Source organism: Lottia gigantea (assembly GCF_000327385.1).
Source record: "Lottia gigantea unplaced genomic scaffold LOTGIsca_15, whole genome shotgun sequence".
Lineage (NCBI taxonomy): Eukaryota > Metazoa > Mollusca > Gastropoda > Lottiidae > Lottia > Lottia gigantea.
Window position 1 is genome coordinate 3,291,146 of NW_008707797.1, and position 26,574 is coordinate 3,317,719.

Sequence of the window (26,574 nt, forward strand, 5' to 3'; positions counted from 1 at the left end):
TTCCTATTAAAACATGAATCCAAGTTGATCAGATATTTTATTTCAAGAACTGTTCTGTCAGATTTTACAAGTACAAATAAATTTCCTTTACAAATGTTACAAAAGTTATAACACACATTTCTACAACAATTTTTCAGGAAGTGCTCGGTGGAGTCGTCATCTAAACCCAGACAGTTAAGGCCTATATCCTCACCATTTTGATATTCTAATGATGATATTACCAGTCTGATGTTTAAAGGGTTGATAGCGTTCAATTAACTCGTGGATCTACATATTTGTATGGACCCATAGGCCTATATATATATATATTACCACATCCTCCTAAAATACCACCAAATCTACAAAACTAGGCTCTCTATGGTCAGCGCAAATGTCTGAAAGGCCCGCCTTCCCAGATTATGTGTATAAACTTATTAAGTAAGTTCGTAGAAGGCTGCGTGGGCGTTAACAGTAACTTCTATCAGTGGGAGTAACATGCATTGTCTGGAAACATTGTTCTAGTGCTGACACAAGAGCAGGTGCCCCATCTGGTAAGCTTCTCTCAGAGACACAATACGGCATGATATATTCTTACTGTGTTTTAATTCAGTGGCCAGTGGGTTGGGACCCCTCTCCTGGTATTTTTTTTTAACATATGCCCTCCTCCGTTTTGTTCTCGGAGCTTGGACCACAATAGAGAATAGCCCAGTTCCTAAGGTGGTCGAGTCACTGTTTCAATTATAGCAAATATATTAAATAATTATTGATTTTCATTATTACATCAAATCGTCATAATGTTTAAATAATATTTATAATTAATTAAGTTTTATATTACATTTTTAACTACAAATCTTGTAAGAAATGAAACTTTATCATACGATCAGCAGATCGTTTACCTTTTCTTATATTCCTAGGAGTTAAATAATGTAAACCATTGGCAACGTGTCACAATAATTAGCTCTCTCACACGACAGGTACCACTCTATATCCAGTACCTTTTATATGGTCCCTTTCCTACACTATTTCTAAAAGTATTAACCTTTTTTTATCCTATCTTCTCAAATCACGATGTACAGGTTTTACAACATGTTCGTTTGAAATTTAAATTGTCACAAAATTTCACAAGTTTAACAATATGACAGTGTTCATATTCATCTCTACATTCTGAAATAGAAAATATGACATATCTTTAAACACAGTTGGAAAAAAGGTGTTTTCTGATGGAGGAGTCGTTTGTACCTTCCCCCAAAACAGTTTTGCTTCCTACATATTTTTGTAACTTTTTGACATTTTCGTGATCATGCTTCCGTTATAGTTACTCAAAATTTGGAACAGATCTCTCAAGTTCCTAAACGTTCGTTTAGGGCGTTCGTTTCAAATCTGACTGGCCATTACAGGACAAAGGATAAAGATCTATTAACCAACCTTCTGTACAGGGATCTGCATTACATTTTTTAATAACAACTGGTCTAGGGAGTTCAGCACAAGCTCTACCAGCAGATCGACCACTAGCCGACCAGATACATGTTAACATTCTAGATTGAAACCCACTCTCTCCACACCCTGCTACACACTGAAATTATAATATGATATAGAATGATAAGGAATTAAAAGTCACAGAATGATTGGTATTAATAGGTGTTAATCCTGACAATGATATTAAGTTTTATAAAATGATTATGGACTTACAGTTTATTGCCCCATGTCAAAGAAAAGGTTCTTTTTCAATGTCAACCTGCATCGCTCACAAAAAGAAATAGCGTTGACCATTCGACAATAAAATGGCGCATAAATTATGGATATCACTTTCTAAATCGTAACCAAAGATCTATATTCTTCTCCTTGATCATAACCAGACAACTAACATGAACACACATTACTTACATAGGACCATTCAGAAGTATTCCACAATGGTTTACACAAAATATTGGAACATTCCTGTTTATTGACAGGTCTGGTTACAGGATTACAGTAACTGTCTTCTATTACTCTATCACTACCATCTCGTGTACAATTTACAGCCCGAGACTGTATGGCATAACCATCTCGAAAACACTTATCTGTACCACACTGAAATTAAAAAAAACATGTCTTAATTGATCGTTCCCAAAATACCAGCTGGAGACGAGATACCAGTGAACCAATAGTGCTGACTCTATTATTGGGAAAAAGGAAGCCAAACAAACTGATAAATATAGATCTCACAGTTGGTTGTCAGAGAAAAGTAACTCTTTAATTGCACCGTACATATTTACACGGTTTTCGAATTATGAAGCTTTCAATGACATCTCTTCTCTACAAGAACCAGGAACATCCTTCCAACACATGAAAGACAATATTTTTGGCAAAGGGTAATTTAATAATGATTCTGAATATAAGCAGCCTTACCTTGGACCAGTTGCCAGTAGTCCATTGAACACACGGTGTTTTGTTACATCCTTTAGAAGAAGCGGGTACTGTAATCCCTGCATTTCTACACACCCGAGACGGCAAGATCTCGAAATAATCGTCCGTTATAATTTCACAAGTTACATTACGAGTTTGTTTACCACCTCCACAAGTTTTACTGCACCCCGACCAGTCACTCTGGATTAGCTTTAAAGGTTTCTGTTTATGATCGAAAGGATCTCTAAAAGTTTTAGTTTGAATATCACTGATATTAGCATCTAAAAATGCTTCCCTGAATGATAACAGTTGAAATATGTCTAATAAGTTACTGAATTGGATGCTGATATTGGCTGAAACACTATCAGCATAACACGTATAGTTTCCAGTATCTTTCTCTGGGCGCGATCTTTTGATCCTTAAATTACCCTTTCCAGACACATTCACTCTTTTCCCTTTCTTTAAGGGTCGTCCATTTTTATACCATAATATCATACGTTTATTAAATCCCTTAGCCGGGCACCTGACAATGATATTAGTTCCTGGAAGAAGGAATGCCTTGGTACCAACCACCAGCCGTATCTTATTCATCTTGTTAAGTTGAAAGAAATGAAGTTTTTGTTGTTTAATTCTCACTACAGGACATGCTGTATTGTTACAAGGCTGTGTGTCTACAGGGCGTTCACTAGGTCGACAGTGTTTATCACTAACGTCCGTTACTTTATCACCTGAATGTTTCTGACACAGGATAGGACGAATCTGAATCCCCGTACCACACGTTACAGAGCACTGAAAATGAGAAAATTTAAAAGAGGTTAAAATCTTCCTTCGTTAGGCATCATGAGCCCTATAGGGTCCACGAGACCCAAGACTCACGATGATTATAGAAAATTAATGGTTTCTGCAACTAATTAATCAAACGCAGTCCACTTTAGTTTGACAAGCTATACGATGAATGTCAGGAACATTAGAGGATATTTGGAATGGTAACTTACATCAGTTGAAAAGTAGAATGTTACGAAATTTTCACAGTAGAGAAATCATGATAGTTTACTTACATCAGACCACAAGCCAGTTGTCCAGGACGCAGGGCAAGCTTGTGTATTACAGGATCTCTTTCTTTCTGGTACTGGTTGTTCACACATAAAGTCTGGTAGATGGAGGATGTTATCGACACCGTGACTAAATTCCTGAATACACTCGACATCTCTGGACATCACACCACCTCCACATGTAGCTGAACATTCACTGAAATCTCCAATACGCCACCTGAAACCACCAGAATCAGTTTAGTGGTATACAATCAGGTACTTTATATGTTAAAGACGCGGGAGCTTGAGATGCCACCCTCTATGACCAGTACGTTTTCGGGTTCAATTAATAATTTTTGGGAAATTTACATAAAGCAGCCCTCCAAATATAATAACAGATGATACTGCCAATCGCTGGCATTATCCTATTTTTAAGTTTAATTTAGTGCTTAAAATACCAACAGGAGAATCTCATGATTTTACAACTAATCTTTCGATGACAATTTGATAGATCTATTTTATACTGGTTTCATAACTGTACCTTTGTGGACAAGAGAAGTCGTTGCAGATCTTTCGTTCTATGGGTATCAAAGGTGCTTTTTCACAATGATTATCAGGAACTGTTGTTCCATTGGTTTTATGAACACAAATTAACTTTGTTTCTTGAGTACCTGAAAGAGATTGGTTGGAATTAAAATATACTCACAAAATTTTCTTTACGATTGAAATACCGACTTAACAAATTCATGCACGCAGAAAGTGTCATCACATGCCCTCCAAAGGCCGAAAGTCTTGTACAGCTATAGTGACATCCATATGTATGCGAATTGTACACAGTTCTTGGCGGGGATCACATGTAACTGGACAGCTTCTCCGACCTTCATCACTTACAGAGGGGAAATTGGGATGATCAAGATTACAGTAAAAACAATATCCAGTAATATTTGACTTACCGCCCAGACAACTTCTAGTACACTCTGTGAAACCAACAGCTTTAAATATAAAATCTTCATAACATGGCTCTTCTAAACAGGGTTCTGTTTCTATCGGTTTAGAATCTGAAAAGAATCCATTAGGTTTGGTCATGTTGTCGTACTCGTCAAATATGCATCTTAATTTGGCTATATCTTTTACATCTAAAATGATGACAGAAGAGCCGAAATTGTTCTTGGTGAAATATTTTCCACTTCCATTAATAACATTAACTAAACAATGTACAGTATAAGATAACCCCCTTAGTGACCAGTAGATAATACAGATGTAATGAGACTTCGAAATCCGAAGAACTTACCAGAACCTTCACATTCTGAATCAGCCAGATCGACTATAGCCTGAAGATAAACCAGGTAAACCTGACATCTGACATATCTTCTTCTGACACCAGTACCACATGTCACACTACACGTACCCCAACTTGAAACCACGTACCTATATACAAATTGAATCAAATGGAGTTTTACACCCTCCTTGTAGGTACATATAAATTACATCAAATGTATCAAACAAATGATATTATACCCTTTAGACAATTTATATTTAAAGAGTAAGCAAGCTCTGGGAACTTTTTGCTGCATTTCAAACGTTCCTGATGAACAATGTAAGTTCAGTATTGATCGTCAAAGGCCTGCTATGAGTATATATGATTAGAGTTATTCCATCTCTATGGATATGATATCTGCATACTACTCGAAAACGACTGCAAGGGTTCATCTCCTTATCAAACGATTACCAGAAGTTCACTGAAGCAATATCCCATGGCCTCAGGATGATAAACATTCTAATCTTTGTTTCTAAATTTGTACCTGGGAGAACTCATGTCATGATTCTGTACATCATCTTCGTGCACCACGGAATCAGCATCTTCTGTATTATCAGCGGTCAGTGGAGCCTGTCGTAATTCACCCAATGATATTTCTTGGACTTCTAAAAGTAGATAAGACATCTTTCTTTAAATCATATTGATCCGACAAAAAATAGCTTTTAAACTTCAAATGTTACGATCCGAAGGTATCCTTAGTCCTTAGAAATTTGACCTTTCATCGAAGATCATTTGATGAAACGTGGCCCTGTATTCTAGTGGTGAATTGATCACCTGTAAGGTGCCTAAGTCAAAGTTAAATTTGGAGAAAAAAATCAGAAGGAAAGGCTCTATTTCATTTTTCAAGCCAAGATTAACACTAACAAATGTCAATTTACAGTCAGGTTTTACTGATATATTTTACAGTGTGTATTTAACTTGTATTTTACAGTGTGTATTTACCTGTATATTTTACAGTGTGGGTAATCACCTTGTTAATATAATTCAATGGGAAACATGAACTATAAACAGTTAATTTACCCTGAGTTTTTTACCCTCAACAACCTAGTCTAGCTTCTTACGCAGATTATCTGGTTTATTTCTAGCATAACGAAGCTATTTTAAGACAAACCAACACAAAACAAGAGATTCAATTAAGTAGAAGACAGATTATTTCAGCCAGGTTTTTTAATTACTGGTGAATGCTGATTATTATTCTCTTTAGTATCCTACACTGTAAAAAAAGTTCTATCAGCGGTTAAAGTTGCTTTCAGGTTACTTAAGGTAATGAGGATCTGTAGCGAGTTGGATTATAGTTTATTACGTGATAAGGCACCATAGGCTAAGTTATCCTGATTTCGAACAATGAACAGTTTTTATTCTTCCAATATATTTTTTAAATGATAAATAGTCTTAAGAGAGTATCATCTTGCCATTTCAGTCGGTAGAAATTCCAGGTTAATTTTAACAGTGTATGTGTGTAATGTACCAGTAAATACCAGTTAATGAATAAGATATTTATAATGATAGATTAAACTATAAACAAATCAGCTTTATACATAAACAATCTATATACACTGTACATATATACCAATATTCTACACGTGGTTTCCCTCCCTCAACACTCATTTAATAAAGATGAATGTCTTTTATTGCAGGCTAGTGTAAGTCTAAGCCAGTGCCAGGTGTTATGTTATTATAGCATAAGGGGAAATTGAAGAATTTAACGTAGTCTGTAGTCTGCTGTATTGCAAATTTGATGTTTAGAAATAATTTTATCCCAGCTTACTGAGTATATTATTACAACACAATTCCTATTTTATCTGTCTGCGACTATATTTCAATCATAGGAAATTAATGTAGTGTTACAATGCTCTTCAGTGGTCTATTATTGGCAGTTCCAACACCGGCTTAAACCAAGCAATAAATAAGTAATAGTAAATATAGTCGAGACACAGTATATCAGTTAGTTTATGGTTTGTATGTTTAGATTGTTACTTATGTTATTTATTCAACTAGTAGTTTATTATCAATCGGATCTGTTTACTCACAAACAGTCATTTAGTACCTGCCTCTAATGACCCATGACCTCTTCAAATATCAATTTACATTTTTAACGATTTTCAGAGAGTTTTGGCAGTCAATCAACAGTATTTAACTAACTTGACAATCAAGCGAAAATAAACATTCACTTAACATTCGAATAGTAAATTATTTTATTCAAATAACCAATTTGGCTCGGGAGTTTTTGATGAAATTAACAGTGGAATTACACTTTATACTTAATATTGATGAGAATTCGGTCCCGCCCATTTATTCTATATTCGATGAAAATAGTCGTAATGAGTTTTAATTATTTACAGCTGCAAGACTGTTAAATGAATATTTTTCAGTGAGAGTATCAATTAAGAACACATGGAGAGCTGTGAATGTATTTAGTATCGTAAAATTATTCTCAGCAGGTTTCAGTACATCACAGCATATTGGTACAGATATAACACCTCTGAAGAGGCCGATATTCTCATAAAATGTGTGGAATGAAGTTTTACGTCCTTTTCTCTGCTGATGAAAATTTTTAAGCGACATAAGCTTTCCTTTAAAGGTACACAGCAACGTTATGAGAAGGAGAATACAAGTCTCTCTCGCAATTCATTCATTCATACACTATTTCGATTTGTGTTTTGAAGTGGAATACTGTCACCCTGTTTGTTTTATGAAGCCATCAGATAGTGACTTTGCGAAGTGGCAATTTTCTATAATCAAAGTACAGTTTTGCATGTAGTTTGTATGCAATACGTCATATTCATACTTACGTTTCTTGTCGTGTTCGGCTGCCACGTATCGTCTTTCTAAAAATATAACACAAAAATAAAATAACTTAATTTCTAAGTAATTCCTATATCTAAGATATTAATTTGCTAGTTAAATTTACACTTTCAATTCAATTAAAATTCTGATGAAGATCAAATTATCGTTTCCTGTCTTTTTGTGGCTACTCAACTCAATGTACGACTACAGAGAAAAAACGAAACGAAACAAGTCTTTTAATCAGATTACAACCGCTAGTATTTGCTATAACACGAGCTCCAATTCCAATTGCTAATACGATACAAATTGACAACTCGAGTAGTACTTTTTAATTTTAGTCAACGGAGACATAAAAAATAAGCAATTTGAATTCTCAAAAAATTTAATGATGTTGTTATAGGAACAATTAAGAACGAGTTTGAAGGAATAAAAATAAGAAGTTGTGAATCTAACTGGGTATATAATAACAGTAATTCTAGTGAAATAAAACCAGTTTAAAGATTAAGTTCAAGTTAAACCTGTTAATTAATATCAATTAACTGATAATTACTGTTATAGTATACTACAGTTAAAACATGGTTAATACTCTTTTATTATTACAGTAAAGATTTTATTTCTAAATACCGAACACCTGTAGACAGTATTGAAGTATAATCGTGGTAGATGGTCTGATATTAAAGTTTGGTGGTTGAGCCTATAACGGCCAGACTTTCGTTAGTGGCATCAGAATTTTCCATCATTAAAGAGTATTTGAACCGTCGATTGTGACAAGCACACGCCAATCCAATTCGACCGGGCTCTCCCAATATGGTTTGTGACTCTGAGGCTCTGAGTTTGAATTTTCAACTCACTGCTTTTGAGGCCGAAAGATGCTGTTGCGCACACTTTTCATAAATGAAGATGAAACTTGTCCAGAAATAATGCGAAATGCAGTGTAAAAAGCCCCGTTGACTTTAGTTGGATAAACCCATGATAGACTCTATCAGAATACCAACCTGTTTCCAGACAGGGGAAGTTGGTGGTACAGTTTTTCTTGGTTGGTGGTTTCAGCTTTTTAGCACAGAATGTGTCTCCTTCATGTCGACAAACCACATCTCTACTTTGTTGTCCCCAACCACACGTTACACTGCACTGAAATAGAAACATTGCGGAATGCATACACTACAGGTTTCAAATACATTTATAATACATAATACAATTCATACACTACTTGGTTAAAATAATTGATAGCTGCGATCTGAATTTCAAATTCAGAATGGCACCATAAGATGAATCAATATGCATCGCAGTTTACCAATTATTTGGTGTAGTTTGCAGGAGATTAAAGTGAGGTCAATCATACACTTTGTATGATGCTATGTGTTCGATGACGCAAAAATCTAGAAGGTGGGGGCAAATTCACTTAAAGTTCGTACCAATAAATTTTGAAAAGCAACCCTGAAATTGCCTACTTATAAAATAATTGCATGATATTATGAGAATCTGCGCATTTCTGAGTTATATCATTTCCTCTTTTTATATAAATATGACGTGGTTGAAAAGTTATAAATTATATATTAACAGCTCTCGAAACGACTTCAAGGTGTGTAAAGTACGCCCTGACATGTTATCGGACACAAGGCAAATACTTGAAAACAAATCATATTTAACACAAGTTACAGAAGGCAAAACATAAGTAGTTTTTACTCGAGCAATTGGGCATTAATGTTATATATATTGAAGTTATATGTATTTGTAATAGTCTGAATCTAAATCTATTACCGTTTTTAGTTTCTCCCACATACCACAAATATATACATGAAGTAGTTTCCTGTAAATTTCGTTTCATATAAAAGACACTACGAAGATTGTATACCACTTTCGAACCACAAATCAAAGCTTTAGTATGTGATATGTCCCTTCTTGTCCATGTGGATTTTCGTCGATTCTGGTTTTTGATTGGTTTCTATCTCACTTATTCACTTTGCAACAAAATTAAAGAATTGTATTTTTGATTCTGTTGGTAATTGAAGGCTACTGCAAACCTTAGAAGATTCAGCTACCACCAGTTCTAACCCCAAAACCCGATTGTCCATTGAATACTTACCGGAGACCATTCTCCAGCGTACCATTTAGGACAGATAACATTGTTACAGGATTTCTGACTGGTTGGTTTTGGTGATTGACAGTTATTGTGTAGTAATATTCGCTGTCTATTATCTAGTGTGGTATCCACACACACCACACTTCTAGTAGAAATACCACCACCACAAGATTTAGAACATTCCTGCCAGGGTCCGACACGCCATCTGAAATACAGTGGATGATTAAATGGGAGCTTTATCGCTGAGCAAATAATTAAAAGCAACAAGGAAAACTGTCTACAATCCGGCCATGGTCAGACACGTCATCTGAAATACCATCAAAAATTTGATTATAACTTAATAACATGAGAACTGTTTACTATCATGTGATGCCATTGAACAATGTTTAAGGACCAACTATCATTCTTCAAATATCAAGTGAACTGGCTGAGATATCATCCCTACTTGCCTCCATTTGCACATTGCCTCTAATGGGCAATCGTGTAGCACAATGGTCTTAAGATTATTGCGATAATATGCGAGATGCATTTCCATGCCCCCACCCTCCCCTCACTCAAAACTGAAAAGGTATTCCTACGCAAATATGGTTCAGGCAGGTCCAGATTCCAAAAATCCAGATAGTGTAAAACTTACTTTGGAGAACATCGTTTGTGGAAACATTGTTTTTTCTGTGATGATGGTTTATGCTTGGAGGAACATTTATGATTTTTGACCATTCTAGAATGAAGTTTATCACGACAGGAATAAATCTTCTCTTGATATCCTGAAAATAAACAGGAGACGTAAGAACTATAACGATCGGACCATATGAACGATTACACAGTCCGATCAGATGAACCGAGTTGTAAGAACTGTTACAGTCCGATCAGATGAACCGAGATGTAAGAATCGTTACAGTCCGGGCTAGCTCAGTTTCGGGGCATGCCCTACACCCTATAAGTATTTTTTCATAAAACTGAAAGAATGTTAAGAATGTAGTTAAGTGCTAAATTCTCAACAATTTACTGTACAGATAAGAATGATATCGGTATCTTCTTTGATTTTGGTGGTCTTACATTGAATTACCAACGAAAACATCCTGTTTTATCAAGTTTAGATTTCTGACAAAAAGGGCACCTGTTTACAATGTTAAACAAATTTGAAGATTTGCCGGAGTTTGTTTGTAACTACTTACTTTAATGAAATGCGACTTGTCTTCTCGTACAAAGACGAATATCTTTAGAAGTGGATATTTTACAGTCAATTGTTGATAGGATTTGTACACAAGTAAGCAAACTTAATCACTTAACAGCACAAGTTGAAAGAAACCTTTATTGAAAGGCGATAGGGTGTGAAAAGCTAGAGTGTAGTGAAGTATTGGGTTCTGTAGGCGGATCGTATTTAAGAAGGCATAACCTCAAAGGTGGTCATTTCTGGTCATTATTAGCCTAGCATGTCCCGACTCCTTAATTTCTACTTTATCTAATGATAAGATCATATTAAAACTGAATATATTAGGACTGATATCGATGTTTAACAATGGCTAAGATTAGATAGGATTTACATTGTTTTGGATGGGTGACCGTTAGGAAAATTTAAAACTTCTCCAAATAAGGTCGCATTAAATTAAGGGTTGTTTTGGTCGACCATAATGTCAGTTTGATACTATGAATAGACCCTAAAAATATATTTATAGCCAAGTGAGCTCCTTAATGAGACACTGGGCTAACTAGCTCAGTCCCAGGTTAGGTTGTTGGTTGATGATATGTGGCATATCTCGTTGCTGTGATAGTATCCAACCTATTACTAGATAAGGTGACCACAACAAACAAGAGCAATTTATTATATCCCAATGCAGAAAATGGTAGTCAAATGGTGCCAGTGAAAGCTTGATTACCTTAGGGAAATAAGTAAATTACAAGCAAATTGTAATCGTTCACAACTTCGGTGAATGGTTAGGCCTAGAATTCAACTAAGAATACAATTACATTTCCCGAAACTCCCCGTCTCTTGTTGATATTTAGGATAGTGCATAAATAAGTCTTAGTATTGTACGCTGGTATATAATATCGGTCGTCCAATTCAGATCGGACGCCGGAAATCAGCAGGGAGATCTACTTAGACCATTATTATTCAAACAACTAACTGATAAACTCGAGACTAAGGTTTTCTAAATGGTTACACGGTCTATGTTCTCTTTTCATTGAAATCTATCAAGAATATATTGTGTTTGTTATTGGTGTCAAGTGATATCTTAAGATTAAGAGAGAACAATGCTGAAGATCAATTTTTAACTGATTGTCCATTTTGATTAAACGATAGCATTGGAAATTGAAAATGTAACAAAAGTTTGAGAAATTTTGTGAGATATAATGAAGATATTTGATATTCAGAAGAAAAGAATACCAGTGTCAATATGAATATAATAGATTTTCTAAATATTATTCATAACAATGCTATTATGTTTTTGATTTTGAAAAATATCTTACATAGGTCTACACCTGTTTATGCTTACAATTTGAAATTTTGTTAAAGGACACTTTTGAAAATATTAATAATCTTGGTTCAAAGATATCGATTTATGGTTTTTGGCTGGTGTTAATGTGCTTTCACAATTTAATATCTGTGCACAGTGCACAGGCGGCGGCGCTCACTAACCCACCTCCCTCTGAACTAGTCTTTCGCATTTGATTTTTGATTTTTGGTTAACGTTTGGGACTTATGTATTGATTTAACTTGACTATTTTAGAAGTCGCATTATCATTTAAATAAACAATGTGAACGATGTTTTTGTTTGAATAATACTTGCATATATTGACCTTAAACCGCGACTTTTGACCGAGAAAGCTGTGGATATTGACTCTGATCATATATAACGAATTGACAGTTGACTATTATAACAGGTATATTGTAGTTTTGACATGTCAATCATTGACTTGGTGGAATATATTATCATATTAACGCCAAATATCACATATATACTTATATCTATTCTTTAATATTGATACAGTGATCGTCCGAAATAGTCTTCCCGTATCGTGCTGGGTTATAGTCAAACCGATTTGAATTAACATACATGCAGGAAAGCGAGTGTATATGAAAAGAATGGAGTTTTACGTCCCAAGGAAAGCGTGGGTCCAGTGAAATAAAATATATGAAGGACAAAGTCGGTACCTTGTGGGTCAAAATTCTATTTTTTAAACTGGGACCGATTTAAATATTTGAATTCCTTTCGACTTAAAACGTTTGTGTAGAGACATTTTGATTCTATACCTCTAGACTATAATGGTGGTATGGTCAAGAGAATATGTCGGATTAACAGTAACGATATCAAGAAAGAATTCACTGGTGTATCAGTCTACAGGCACCATTTTAACTAGTTCATCGTATATCATTTCATCCATCACATCATGTCAACGGCATACAAGGGTGGTAAAGGCCATCCGATATGTTAAAGTTGACTGATATTGACACAATTATTTCAAATTGCCACAACACGGGTTAGGTGAAGTTTGGCCTCCCATGGTTTATTATTTCATTTGCCGGGTTCATTTCATCAAAATATACATAACAAATGAGTTAGATAATGATTATTTATACGACCTCTAATGAAAATATGGGAAATTTAAAGTGACATATGGTCTGTAGTTTCTGTAATGGTGGGTTCCGAATCTCGATTGGCGTGTGAAAGTCCGATGACCTTAAATAAGTCATCTTCATTCATAATTCCAAACGACCCAGTTGTAAATGGGGACGGATAATCTGGGAAATATCCATGCCAAGCGGTTTGTCCAAGGACTAGCTGGCAGAAAGGATTCTTACTTAACCCTACCCTAACCCTGATCAGAATAGTTTGTTTCCCGAATGCTATCAATATCTTTGATTCCTAATTTTGCACCTAATCCAATTCCCTAACCATGAAATACATTATGTGTCGATTCATAATTTAAATTTAAATCTGTTTTCCCAACCGACATTTCTCTAACTTTCTCTGGACATTTGTTTCAATCACGATTAGTTCGAAACATTTATAAGGAGATAAAATTGACTATAACAAGATGTTAGTATTAGATTTGGATTATTTTGATATGATTTGATAGAAAAATAATGTAATAATTGAGTTACCTACTCCACAGGTGGCCGAACATTGAGATACGCCCGTTTCCACCCACTGGTACCGGCCTGATAGACCTAACTTCAGACACGAGTTATCTCCGCCGCAGACACCACAGGAATCTACCTTTAACTTGGAACCAAGTTTATGATCACAACCCACATCCTGCCAATAGACAAAATATACACTTCAAAACGTGAAATAGTTAGTTTTTATAGGAAACTTACAGTGTTTTTATTGATAATTAATAGCTAGAAGGTGTCTTAGTTCATTTTTTACATTGCCAAATCTGTGGACCAGATCTTTTTATATCTGGTTGATAACCAAACATCAAACAAAGCTCAATAGTAAAATAGGAAGCACAAATGTCGACAGTTCCTTTCTATCACAGATTTACAGTTTTCATAGTCTTCAGAAATCAAAAGGACATGTTAGTGATTTCAAAGAAAGCCAGAGTCTAAAATAAGAACTGAGTGAATCACGATTGTACACTAAATGCGAATATATCACATAATGTGGTATATCAAAGAATAAAAACGAACTTCATAACTTTTGAAACAGGTGATCCGGAAGTGCAAAGATAGCATTAAACGTGATTTAAAGGGATTTTTGATTTATTATGGAAACTAAACAATGAAGTTAAACAGTTATATATCAAAGTCATTTCAGGAGTATGACAAGCCAAAGAGGAAATATTTGCAGGACATGAAATCACTGTCACTATATTCTTACCAGAAACCTATTTTTTCCATGTTTGAAAAAAAAATCATATGTCACGTAATCTTTATCATCAGGAATAAATAAACCCCACACAAAAAAATTATGCTAAAAAAAGGAGATCTACAATCCAGTCCCATTGTACAATAAACAATCGTGTAATAAATCCAGAGGTAACGTGAACTGATCCTATTCAGTGCAGCAGTGCCAAAAATATGAATTTTCCGTGATTTATAATTGTTATACTCATCTGACCATTGATGGTTCAACCATACTCCCTTATTGGTCGACGACCATCATGATGCTTGAGGTATAACACTTACCCAACATTTACCATTGATACACATATCTAAAGTATCTCCCCTACATCTTGTACCATCCAGAACTTTGGGTGATAACTTAGCCACTGTTCTGGTACCTTTAGCTATGCAGTATAATATACAAGAATTCTTCCTATCTATGTACGGCAACCATCTGAAATACCTTCCACCATAGGTAGCATCATTATAGGCAGCACATTGCTGCTTCCGAAAATCTTGAGAGTCTGGGTCACACGGCTGAAAAAAAAGAGCTAGCTGATTTTCTTCGGATATGGTTACATCTAGTGCAAAACTATTCTTTTGAATATTGGTAATTGTACAAATTCAAATTTTATGAGAGATTACGCCACACTGCATGCAGTTCATGATAAACAACTGTTCTAAAAATGAATTCTTGATAACGGTGTCCTGCAGGGCGCATTTCTTAGTCCTTCACTATTCTATTATTGTGTAAATGACAGATACAAATTATATGAGATACAGGCCATTTCAGGTTATACACTGACTCTAAAACGAATTTAATAACGGAGTACTGCAGGGCGGTTTTCTTAGCCCTTCATTGTTCTAGAATTGAGTAAATGATCGAGGCATTCATACCTTATTGTTACAGGTCGCATATTGGATATTCTCTCCTTTACAACCCCCATGAGACTTATAACTTCTCATACATTTTCTTAGTTGGTAGGTGGCACCACCGTCACATGTCCTGGAGCAAGCACTCCAACTCGTCCAGTTTGACCAGTGATCGGCTTGAGATGACCAGAATACCTGAAAAGACAAGAATGAATTCTTCGTAAAAACATAATATCGAGAGACTATGAAGCCAACAAAAATCAAATTTATGATATGTAAATTTGTGAAATATATGACAATTCTCAAGGGGTACACGAGAATCCCAAATAACGTTATGTTGTTTGACAGAAAAGAAGAGAGAGTTGACCAACATGTGAGTGGCAAAAGTTATGCCAAGCAGTGGTCGTTATCTGACTTGCAAGCGACACTCCAGACAACAATAAGGTCCTGCATGGGGATCATTGACAATCCTCACAACAAAGTCGCACTGTAATGGAGCTAAGCGGCGTAAGGGATCCCAGAATGTCGGGTTCACAACTACATGTCGCACAAGTTCTTTTATGCATTGAGTAGGAAATGTTCTTCACCGAGGTTAAAGTTCAGAATAATTCAGACACCAACAAACATCACTTCCATTCACAGAGTGGAGGTAACAGAGTGCTGTTTGAAGAAATTTATGTGTGAGCAGAATTTATTGTGATAACAGTAGACGGGTCACAATTTGAAACTGGGCGTTATTGAAGATAAACCACGATAAAACCACATATAATGTTAGAGTTATGACATTACACATTATTATTCTATTATACAATATCTGATTCGTGTCTTAATGTATTGTATAATTTATAAGGAGCTGTCGAGACGATGACGTGAGGTGTATGTGAAAACGGTGGAATTAAGGGTCTGGCCTTTTATCAACTGAGTTATCATTCTATTACATTTCACACACCCTAACCACAATAGACTTTATTGTAACAAAATAATGTTTTATTAACAATCTTGATGATAAACTCTAGGAGAAAGGACACAAGGTCTGCAATCCTAGTGCAACATGACTTGCTTTTGGGATTTACAATGGTTTGACCAAAGACCTTACTATCTCAATGTGTCGCTGGTGATAATGTTAATCATAAAATGTTAGCTCCTAACATTTATCATACAGAGATTCATAAAGGGTTCTCTGTCAGGGTAAATGATTGCTTCGATAGTGGTGTTTAAAGTGCTACTGGAAAGACCAGAGCCACAGGAATTGGAAATCATGCAAATTCTTCCTGCTCATACTGTGGCCAGTAGCCTCCCCCCCCCCCCTGTTTTTGTGGAAACGCCATTGTCAAGTGTTCGGAATGTAACACTTTTGAAATTATTTGAGTTATTCGGTCATCCAGCCCCAGGTATGAAAGTTACACCATTGTTTGTGTATTGATATAATATCACTATACTGACACCAGACTAGAAACTGTAGACTAGAGTAACCAGATGACCATTCTTGCTCGATATCCGATAGCTGTTTCTAATATTGAATTACTTATTATCAACAAGGACCCTTTCTGTTACAAAATAACAATATCGTCTTATGAAAAGAGCATTATATAGGTTCCATTTCATATAAATTTGCACGCTCGGTGTCAATATATTATCTAAGGTGCTTCTGATATTTTGTTCAACTAGAAAAATTCAGAACGGTAAAGCGGGTAAGCTCCATGACACCCGTGAGATATTAGCTCATCGTACAAAATAACAATGTCTTCTCGTGAAAGGAACATTATGTCGGTTCCATTTCATATACATTACTAAATTCAGCTTTAGGTTATACTTCATCAATTTAATCCAAACATTTTCAAGATTGGTGTCAAAATATAACCGAAGGTGCTTTCTGAAATTTAGTTCAACTGGAAGAATTAAGAGCAGTAAAGATCTTGGTCAATGTGTTAGCTCCTGGACAAAGGTGTCATTTTAGCCCCTCTTTATTAGTCATATTCGGTTATTAACACCGCTGGGAACCCAATAAGGTAGTGATATAAGGGGGAAATGTGAAACGCCAGCTCTGTGTTGTGATACTGATGTAAACGAAACAATAACATGTGTAACAAAAGGCTCTCCTTGTGTCAGTATTTGACTATTGTCCGGGGGTTGTGTTGGGTAAACATGTCCCGTCTCACCAGGTAAATACCCTAATTCATTGCTCTAATATATTGTTTAGGAATCCTTAAACTAACCAATTACCGTCAACATTACTTAAATATATATCAGTACCTTCTTAATTATTTCCATATCTCTGGGACGTATGTCTCGATGAATTTCATTGGGCAAGGACTAAACCCTCGACCAATCTAAATCTCATTCAGTATGTATATCCTCGTACAGTATGTATATCCTCCTAAATCCCCGAAATGCTAAGATGACTATGCATTTGTATAGAAGCTATAAGTGGAATATATCATACCAAAGAAGAGAAATATCAACAGATAAAAACCAGATAAAAACTGATAATTGCCAGTGAATGCCAATATATATAGCCTAAAGCCGCAATTATTCCAGTACTGATAGCATCTACAACACAATATGCCTTGTCATTCACTTGTCGTTTAATTCATGCCTCAATACACAGACAATACTTCAAAACTTTTAAAATTCTATGGCAATTTTATGAAAGATTGGATCTGAAAAATCATTTAAACAGAGAGTTTGCAGTAATTTTTTACTCTTTCAACTGTACCTTTTTTTCATGAAATATTCACTTGTCGTTTGATTCACACCTCAATACACAGACAAAACGTCAAAACTTTTAAAATTCTTTGGTAATTTTATGAAAGATTAAATCTAAAGATTTCTACAATTAGAGAGTAATTTACCGTAATTTTCTACGTTTTTCAAAGGCTTTTTAACCATTTCAATCTGTAAAGAATTAAACATTGAAGTTTTGTATTTGCACTCTTTGTATTTCATGCTTTGTATTATTGTAGTGTATGCTGAATAGAAATAAAGGTATTTAGTGTCGTATTGCAATGCATGCCATGGAGTTAGCCATGTACTGAAGGTACTTATTTATCACTAGTGTGTACGTTCGCCCTTCCAGGACACCTTATGCCAATCTGCAACTGGGTTTGACAACTCGGCATTCCTTTCAGAGAGTCCACATACCTACATTGAATTTTTGGTAAACTTTTTTGAATATCATATGATATAACAAAGTCATTATTCTCCTTTCTCTTTGTTTTAAAAATACAATTCTAAGCAAACGATCTCAGTATTTCAAATAATGTTAGTACTTCCGGTAAATTGGTACCCCATTGACTTCACTTCCGGTTTATTTCAGTTTGAAAACAAGTTATTTGTTTGTTGTTATGTTTGAACAAAATGTCAGAAAATGAATCAAATATTTGAGAAGAAAAAGATTTCGAACAATTGAGAAAATTAAATTCCAGAGAAAATCCCCTCCTAAGCTGTAATTATCTCCATATGTTGTCAGTGTTATTGTTGAAGACCTCATAGTGCACCGGGTTACACAAACCTCGCACTACGGTGTCGAACCTAGGTCGCCCTGGGGTCCTTTTTTACCATGTTTTAACCTTTGAAAACTACCGCGAGTCTAGACAAACAGCGAATTACCCGGTACAAAACACACTAAATATACTTTAATCTTTTTTTTCTGTCGCCCAAAACACAAAATCTTATAACAGTTTGAATAGTAAACTAATTATAAGAAGTTGTGATGTTGGATATTTGAATGGGGACGACAGACCACAGCTATACAATATTTTTAATGAATGAAATCCGATTTAAACCTCGGTTCATTGTAGGTTACTTTATTGTGAAGTTACATCCGTTAAATTTTTTACTGTAGAAACTGTCTGTAATATGTGAGTTTATTTAATAAAATAGCTTTACACCAAAACGAATCTTATTTTCTTAGAAAGGATAACTTCATCACATCATAAAACCCCAAATTACATGAAAATTTACAAACTGTCTGATATATGCAAGTGTATCTTATACAAATAGTTTTCTTACAAAGGATTGCCGTGACTGGTGGAGCTCATCAAGTCACAAAACCCATAATTTCATGAATAATGGTAAATTTAGATTGGTTGACGTCATATTCCCATTCTGAATGTTCAGATCAATGCATTATTATCGTTAATCTCAAGAACGATCAAGGTATCAATCTCTATAAAAAATATGTAGGTATTTACATTATAAAATCTAATATGAAACAGTGGCTCAAATGAGTATGGGCCAATGGACTTTAGTGGGTTGGGGTGGTGGTTGGGCCTGTTCCCCGTAAAATGTTTTTGTTAACCTATGCTCCCCTAGATTCTGAAACCCTTCTTTTCAGTCTGTAGTTAATGCTAATGGTGCCCCTTAGGGATTTGGGCCCGTGGACTTAGTTAAACCAGTCCCGATGGTAGTTCAGCCAGTCCCTATGGTAGTTTAACCAGGCCCAATGGTAGTTCAGCCAGTCCCTATGGTAGTTTAACCAGGCCCAATGGTAGTCCAGCCAGTCCCTATGGTAGTTTAACCAGGCCCAATGGTAGTCCAGCCAGTCCCTATAGTAGTTTAACCAGGCCCAATGGTAGTCCAGCCAGTCCCTATGGTAGTTTAACCAGGCCCAATGGTAGTTCAGTCAGTCCCTATGGTAGTTTAACCAGGCCCAATGGTAGTTCAGCCAGTCCCTATGGTAGTTTAACCAGGCCCAATGGTAGTCCAGCCAGTTCCTATGGTAGTTTAACCAGACCCAATTGTAGTTCAGCCAGTCCCTATGGTAGTTTAACCAAGCCCAATGGTAGTCCAGCCAGTCCCTATGGTAGTTTAACCAGGCCCAATGGTAGTCCAGCCAGTCCCTATGGTAGTTTAACCAGGCCCAATGGTAGTTCAGCCAGTCCCTATGGTAGTTTAACCAGGCCCAATGGTAGTCCAGCCACTGATATGAAAGAAATTGTATAAATAATTGAAATAATATGAGAGTCTATATCATAAGATATCATTACCCTATAATAATAATTATAATATATGATAATATATAATAACAATCGTATTGTCCCCTTCAATCTTCTGCTAACCGTTACCCCGTATCATTTACTCTCAAAATACCCTGAAAGCTGATACACCATAGTATCTAGTAGAGGTGTAATACTCATCACCTAGCTCTATAACCATGAAATTAGGTGATAATGTATATAATTTAACATCTAATTTATACAATTATTAATTTCATTGCAATTTGAGATGATGATGCGATTTGGTTAAACCTTAACGGTTGACGTTGCCGACGCCCTTACCAAGTCTCATACTTTACTGCAGCAGCCACCTTTCTTATATCACAGAGGGTTTTTTTAATCCACCGATTTGATTGGATTGTATGTTAACAAATACAACCAATCATAGCCTCGATTACACGCACAATCGAGTAGGACTGTATTCGCTAGAATACTACCATGATACAAAACAGTGTCAAGGAATAAGAAGAAGGTACAAGAAGTTTGTAAAAGAACAGACCATTAGAGTCGTAGTTACGTATAAGGGTGAGGCAAAAAATTGTCAAGAAATATTTCAAGTTTTAGTTGAAGTATTTGATGATGTAGATGAAGAGCTAGAGATAGTGGGAGTAGTACAATACGTACAGACAAAGTGGAATATGTAATCAACTCACAGTGCAATATGTAATCAAGCTGGTCATTGACTGAAACACCTGGTAAAGAGCGAGGCAGATCTGGTTACCCAGTCTATGTAATTACAGTGGTTCTTTTATTACAATTATCACTCCTCCTTGTCCTTTCAACTAGCATCGCCATCATTAAATACACTTTCTGTCCTTAAAACGAACATCGCCATCAAACTTTAAAGGAATACTACCACTTAGAATGAACATAAAGTTTAGATTTTCGAACTTGGTCTTTGTTCATCAGTGGACTTACCTGGTATCATAACTAAAAAAAAAGAATACCTCTATTATCCATACAACTAAGTAATTATCCAGAAAACTACCAGTAATTTTTGAAAGTTCAATAATTACTAGGTATATTGGATTGATCATCATATACAGACATTCTGTTTTTATATAGTACAGTAATGACATCAGGTAAGTATCGTGATGAATGGGACAAATTTGACAATTTGAATTTTAAGTCCATTCTAAGAGGTAGTGTTCCTTTAAATACACATTGGTGGTATATTGCACATATACATCTATACATCAGTATCAAGCAGTAACGAATAAATAGAACAACTTTCACTGCCCAACAGGTGCGTGTTGACATTCAACTTCAAATTCCTCTCAATTTTTAAAATGCATTTTAACACCTTAATGCTAAAACTTGTGGGATTTTAAAGTGTGCACCAGTGATGTAAGATCGTGGTTTTTGCGAGTATTTAGATCTCTGTTGAACCCAGCTATTTACTGATAGATTTAGTGTAATTTTTTAATGTGTTGACTTTTCGATATATTGTTAATACTATAAGTTACACGTATACACTAGTTCACTACTGAAACAATATAACAATCGAGCAACTATATGATACATATGCACATTCGAACACGATCAAAACATAAACACTGACAATCTTTTGTTTTGGGGTAAAATGGTAGCGGTTTATAAATCAAACATAACATAACTATCGATTGAAATTATTATTCAGCGGATTATGAAAGAATTATTAGCTGATTAGAACAACTTGCAGCTTAAAGCCACTGTACAGCGTTAAAAATGGGTTTCCATATTTGTTAGTGTCAAATTAAGCAAACTATTTGATTAATTGGTGTTTCACATGAATTATCATGTATTCTTAATCATATCAATATGTATTTATTGCATATAATTAAGAGTTTTAACCAATCACAAATAAATCCATGTATATACAGTCTGAATGAACAAAACTTTTTGACCTTTCTTGATCGGTCACTCATTGGAATTCTGTTGGTAATTCTCTTCTTATTTAGATAATTATGAATTAATTATGGACAAATGAGACAAACTGGTATTTTTCCAAGTCATTATAACACCTCTACTTTCTATTCATATAAGTATTAGCATTTTTATTTTCATAAACGAGGCTCCATTGTTATATCAGCAGACGCCATAAAAAGCAGTTTAGTTTCAGTGCAATTCTAAGAACCATAATCAGTGTCCCCGATACACTTATAATGATTATAAACCTCTTTAAATTCCTTTAAATACTCAAATACTTAGCATTTACACGGAGTAGACAATTGGCAATGTTCTGTTGAAAATAACAACATGTCTGCTATTAAAATCAGCTGATACAAGCTAAAACATGTGGTGCCAAAAAAAACAGACATTCCTTCACAGTGCCAGTACCAGGACATGGGGAGCATTGGTACTTCCTGATAATTCCGTTCACATTCCATTCTGAGAATGGTGGGAACCAACAAAACAAATTCCAGTCTAGACTCCCCATTCATTGTTGTATATGCGTCTGAAAATGATTGTTAAAGAGACTGTTTGAAATATCAAATATGATATTCTTAACTATGTGAATTCTCCAAAAGTTTAGTCTTAATGCTAACGAAGTTGTGTAGTAGCATCAAAGGCAGACATAACCTGCCTTGCTAGCAACATTTGCGGATGATTGGACGAGGGAAACATGTATTACTTTTAATAACACAATCCGAGAGTACAAGTACAAGTAAAAAATTTCGTTAACCGAAAACCCCGTCCCAAGCTTAAAAAATCGGGAGTTGACGTAAGACGATTGATAATTGGCGAGAGATGCTAGGATAATGCCAGTATGATGTCTTATGATGTTTTTCTCTTCATGCATATTTCTGATTCCAGCCAAATTCTTAACCAATTTTATATCCCAAATTAAATTTCGTTTTTCAAATTAAAATCCTGACAATTTATAATGACTGTATATTATATAACCGACTATCAATTTCACATTTTGTGGGTATGCATCGAGGAGAGTATAAAAACACACACAGCCATCAGCTTATCTAAATTGCTTCCGTTACAATAATGGTTTTTGTATGGAGTCGGGTTATTACTGGTATAATATGTTGTATAATGACAACTGATAACCTATCATTCCTGTAAATGGTGCCATGGCAATCTGAGATGGAATCTAAATGGCCAGACCCGACCAGACGAATTCTCAGAATAAGAAAGAAACAACAGTTAATCTGTTATCTGATTATTCACACGCTTTCATTCAAATCACTACCATATAGTCCATTATGGCCTTAGTAACAGTTACATTACCAGATTTCTCTGTTCAAACTTTACTTGACTTGAAAGCTGAGTCACTTAACAAGAGTGGTGAAACTGTGCTCAAACTGAGATATTACGTTAAAGTAAGGGAATTTCTCATTACAATGTTACTAGTTGCAGTAGAGATCTTAGATATCAAGACAGACATAGTACGTACATCTGATCCCAGCCTTGAGAATCAGCAACTGCTGTCCAAACAAAATGTAACGCAATCGAAAAACAAAAGTACCCATTCTTTTGAATAAGTTAACAGATCGACTTATAAGGCCAGAAATTGTATAATTTTTAACTAGTTTTAATAACTCTATAGAGCCAAATTTTGCCAACGTGCTTTCAAATTGTAATCGATGACCGTTATTGAAAATGTCGAAGATTGTTCCTTTAATCCCCTATTATACCACTGCTCCTTTTGACAATTTGTCTAATTAACCACAGGGGATTTCTCAATACAAACCATTTTAACAACAATAAACTGCAGTAAAGTTCATTCTATTATTGTCTATTATTATAACTCGCGATCAAATAATTGTGGTGTAAGGCCAACTTGTGATGTCAGATAGAACGGTGTGATTTTCACTAGGGTCAAGATTTATGTTCAAACAGCTTGTATAAGATTACAGTATTTATTTATAGAGTAATAGAATACAATTATATTTTTATAATCTACACCTAGGCGTGTGCCTTGCATATTATTTTTTACAACTAATTTTTTTCTATCAAATACACCATGAATTATGCGATATTTTATGTCAAGAAACGTGACAGTGGGCCGAGAGAGACGTGCATATTTTTTTTATAATACAAGCATAACAAGATCACACTTTATTCGAGTATATAAGGAACATACCCAGAATAGAACATCAAAAGGACGTAAAGTAACAAGAACCTATCACAACAAGAACATACCATACAAGAACATACCGTTACAGGGACATAACGTAACGAGGACATACCGTTACAAGAACATAATGTTACAAGAACATACCGTTATAGGGACGTAAAGTAACAAGTACTTATCACAACAAGAACATACCATACAAGAACATACCGTTACAGGGACATAACGTAACAAGGACATACCGTTTCAGGAACATACTGTTACAAGAACATACCGTTATAGGGACATAAATTGGCAAGAACTTATCACAACAAGCACATATCAAGCAACATACCGTAATAGGCATAAAACATATCAATAGCTAGCATAACAAGACCGCTCCCAACCTCAGAGCCTAGGTGGGGGCAGCGATCGGGGCGCTTCAGTATTTGGAATCTCAACCCTCCTGACAGTGCTTATTAAGTCAGGCTGCCCCATAATTGTATACCCGGTTCGAGGATGCTGGAGCCGCTTATGAACACAATAACACATGGCTCTCCCAGAGACCCTTCAATCCTGTTTCTACAAGATTCAGTAGATCGTTAGCCTATAGTTCAATAAGATCTAAACCTTTATTATTTGCCAGTTGCATCTGTTTGAATTGATACTTTCTAAACGCCCATGTCTGAAGGTACAAAGGGACATTTTTTGAAGATATTGCCTCCAATTATAAATATTTAAATGACAGGTATTCGTGTATACAGGGTGTTAGTTTTCTTACATTCAACTGATGAATACGTGTACATATTTATTAGAAATTACCACCCTCTTTTTATATAAAGGCCCTTTTTCAAAAATACCAGTAAATAAGATATACACAATGTATATAGCAGTACCTTTCGTATATAGAATTTATGTTAACAAAAACATGTACATTCATATCTTATGTCACACTTTAATGTGCCGATATCTGTTGTACTTTATTTACTGCTCGTTGTGAGAGATCATCAGAACAGTGGAAATTTGAGGATAGTCTCTGATACCCAGACGATACCTGTCTATATAATGTTTTTTCGTCGAGGTTGCTTGTAAACAAAGAGGGACTGGATGGTGGAAGCTAATTTGAGGAAGGCTGTAGCTCATTGCAGGGATATGATCCGAGTTTCTAGATAGAGGTTTCATGCTGAACAAAAGTAATTTTGGTTTACCACTAACACGCTCTATCAAAGTAAAGACAATCCAATGACGAAAATTGGGTGAAAATTTCGGTCAGAAATTATCCCTCCGTCCCAAACATTTAGATCTACCATCCGTTTTACTCGAGGATTTTACAACGCATTAGGGTTTCGAGGATATTTTATAAAATCATTCGGCACAACCATCGCCAATATTCGTTAGTTTCCGTAACAAGCAGAATTCTCGTCAAGAAGTTGAGTGTTGTAAAATGAGAGCTCAGCGAATTGTTGTGAATGTATAAATGTACTATATAGATCAACAGAGTAAGCCACATTAAGTAAAATCGAAGGAGGAAAATTATTGACATGCATGACGAGACTCAAGTAGGCCAATTCTAATATTGATAAACAAGATGTATTGAAATAATTAAATTAAAATGATATTTTCAAAATAAATAATAATCGTATGGTGTATTTATCATTTGAGCTCCATTGATTGTGGCCCACCTGTGTTTATTTAATTTACTATTACATAAAGGTCAAGAGAGGAGTGTAAACGTTTTTTTTTACAGTTTTTGAAGACCATTGAAGTAGAAAAATATTAAACCTAAAGTCGAATTTTCAGGTCTCAAGAGATATGCAACGTATGATAAATATGCAATAAATCTGCATAATAAACAATGCAGCATATATTAAAACCATCTTCATGGTGATGCAATTACACGACCCTACTTTGATATATAATCCAGCTTGTAAGAAAATCAACCCATAAGAGAGACAAAACAGCCTAAATTTTCCGAGAGATGCACACTTTGTCATTTGGCGGAATTGGTCACAGTATAATGGTCACGAAGGAAAGTCTTCATTGGTCATAGTGAAATGACTACAATGAAAATTGGTCACATAAATATGGTCACAAGGTAAATTGGTCACAATAATTTCCTGTGACTAAACCAAAACGGCCCACAGACAGCAATCCAACCTGTTAGCTATCGATAGGGTTATCTTTCCCCAGCTTGGAAGAGATGAAATGTGAAGATAATGTGATGAGAGCGAAAGTACGGTGG

The 26,574-nt window shown here is 35.3% G+C and overlaps 2 protein-coding genes across 2 annotated transcripts; one reads left to right on the forward strand and one right to left on the reverse strand.

The window, feature by feature from the left end:
- Positions 1–1,042: 1,042 nt before the first annotated feature.
- LOTGIDRAFT_157969 (hypothetical protein) lies at positions 1,043–17,558 on the reverse strand (the record flags this gene model as incomplete). The annotated part of the gene is made up of 17 exons (XM_009050550.1): positions 1,043–1,143; positions 1,405–1,552; positions 1,864–2,049; positions 2,368–3,153; positions 3,423–3,633; positions 3,937–4,066; positions 4,349–4,531; positions 4,687–4,823; positions 5,198–5,318; positions 7,506–7,541; positions 8,496–8,631; positions 9,587–9,788; positions 10,218–10,347; positions 13,689–13,842; positions 14,718–14,951; positions 15,312–15,482; positions 17,541–17,558. 17 exons carry the CDS (start codon positions 17,556–17,558, stop codon positions 1,043–1,045), a joined length of 3,084 nt encoding a protein of 1,027 aa, XP_009048798.1.
- Positions 17,559–19,679: 2,121 nt separating this feature from the next.
- Positions 19,680–20,231, forward strand: LOTGIDRAFT_112603 (hypothetical protein; the record flags this gene model as incomplete). Its single annotated transcript, XM_009050551.1, has 1 exon — positions 19,680–20,231. A coding segment is annotated over one exon (552 nt), but the record flags the coding sequence as incomplete, so codon positions are not given.
- Positions 20,232–26,574: the final 6,343 nt, after the last annotated feature.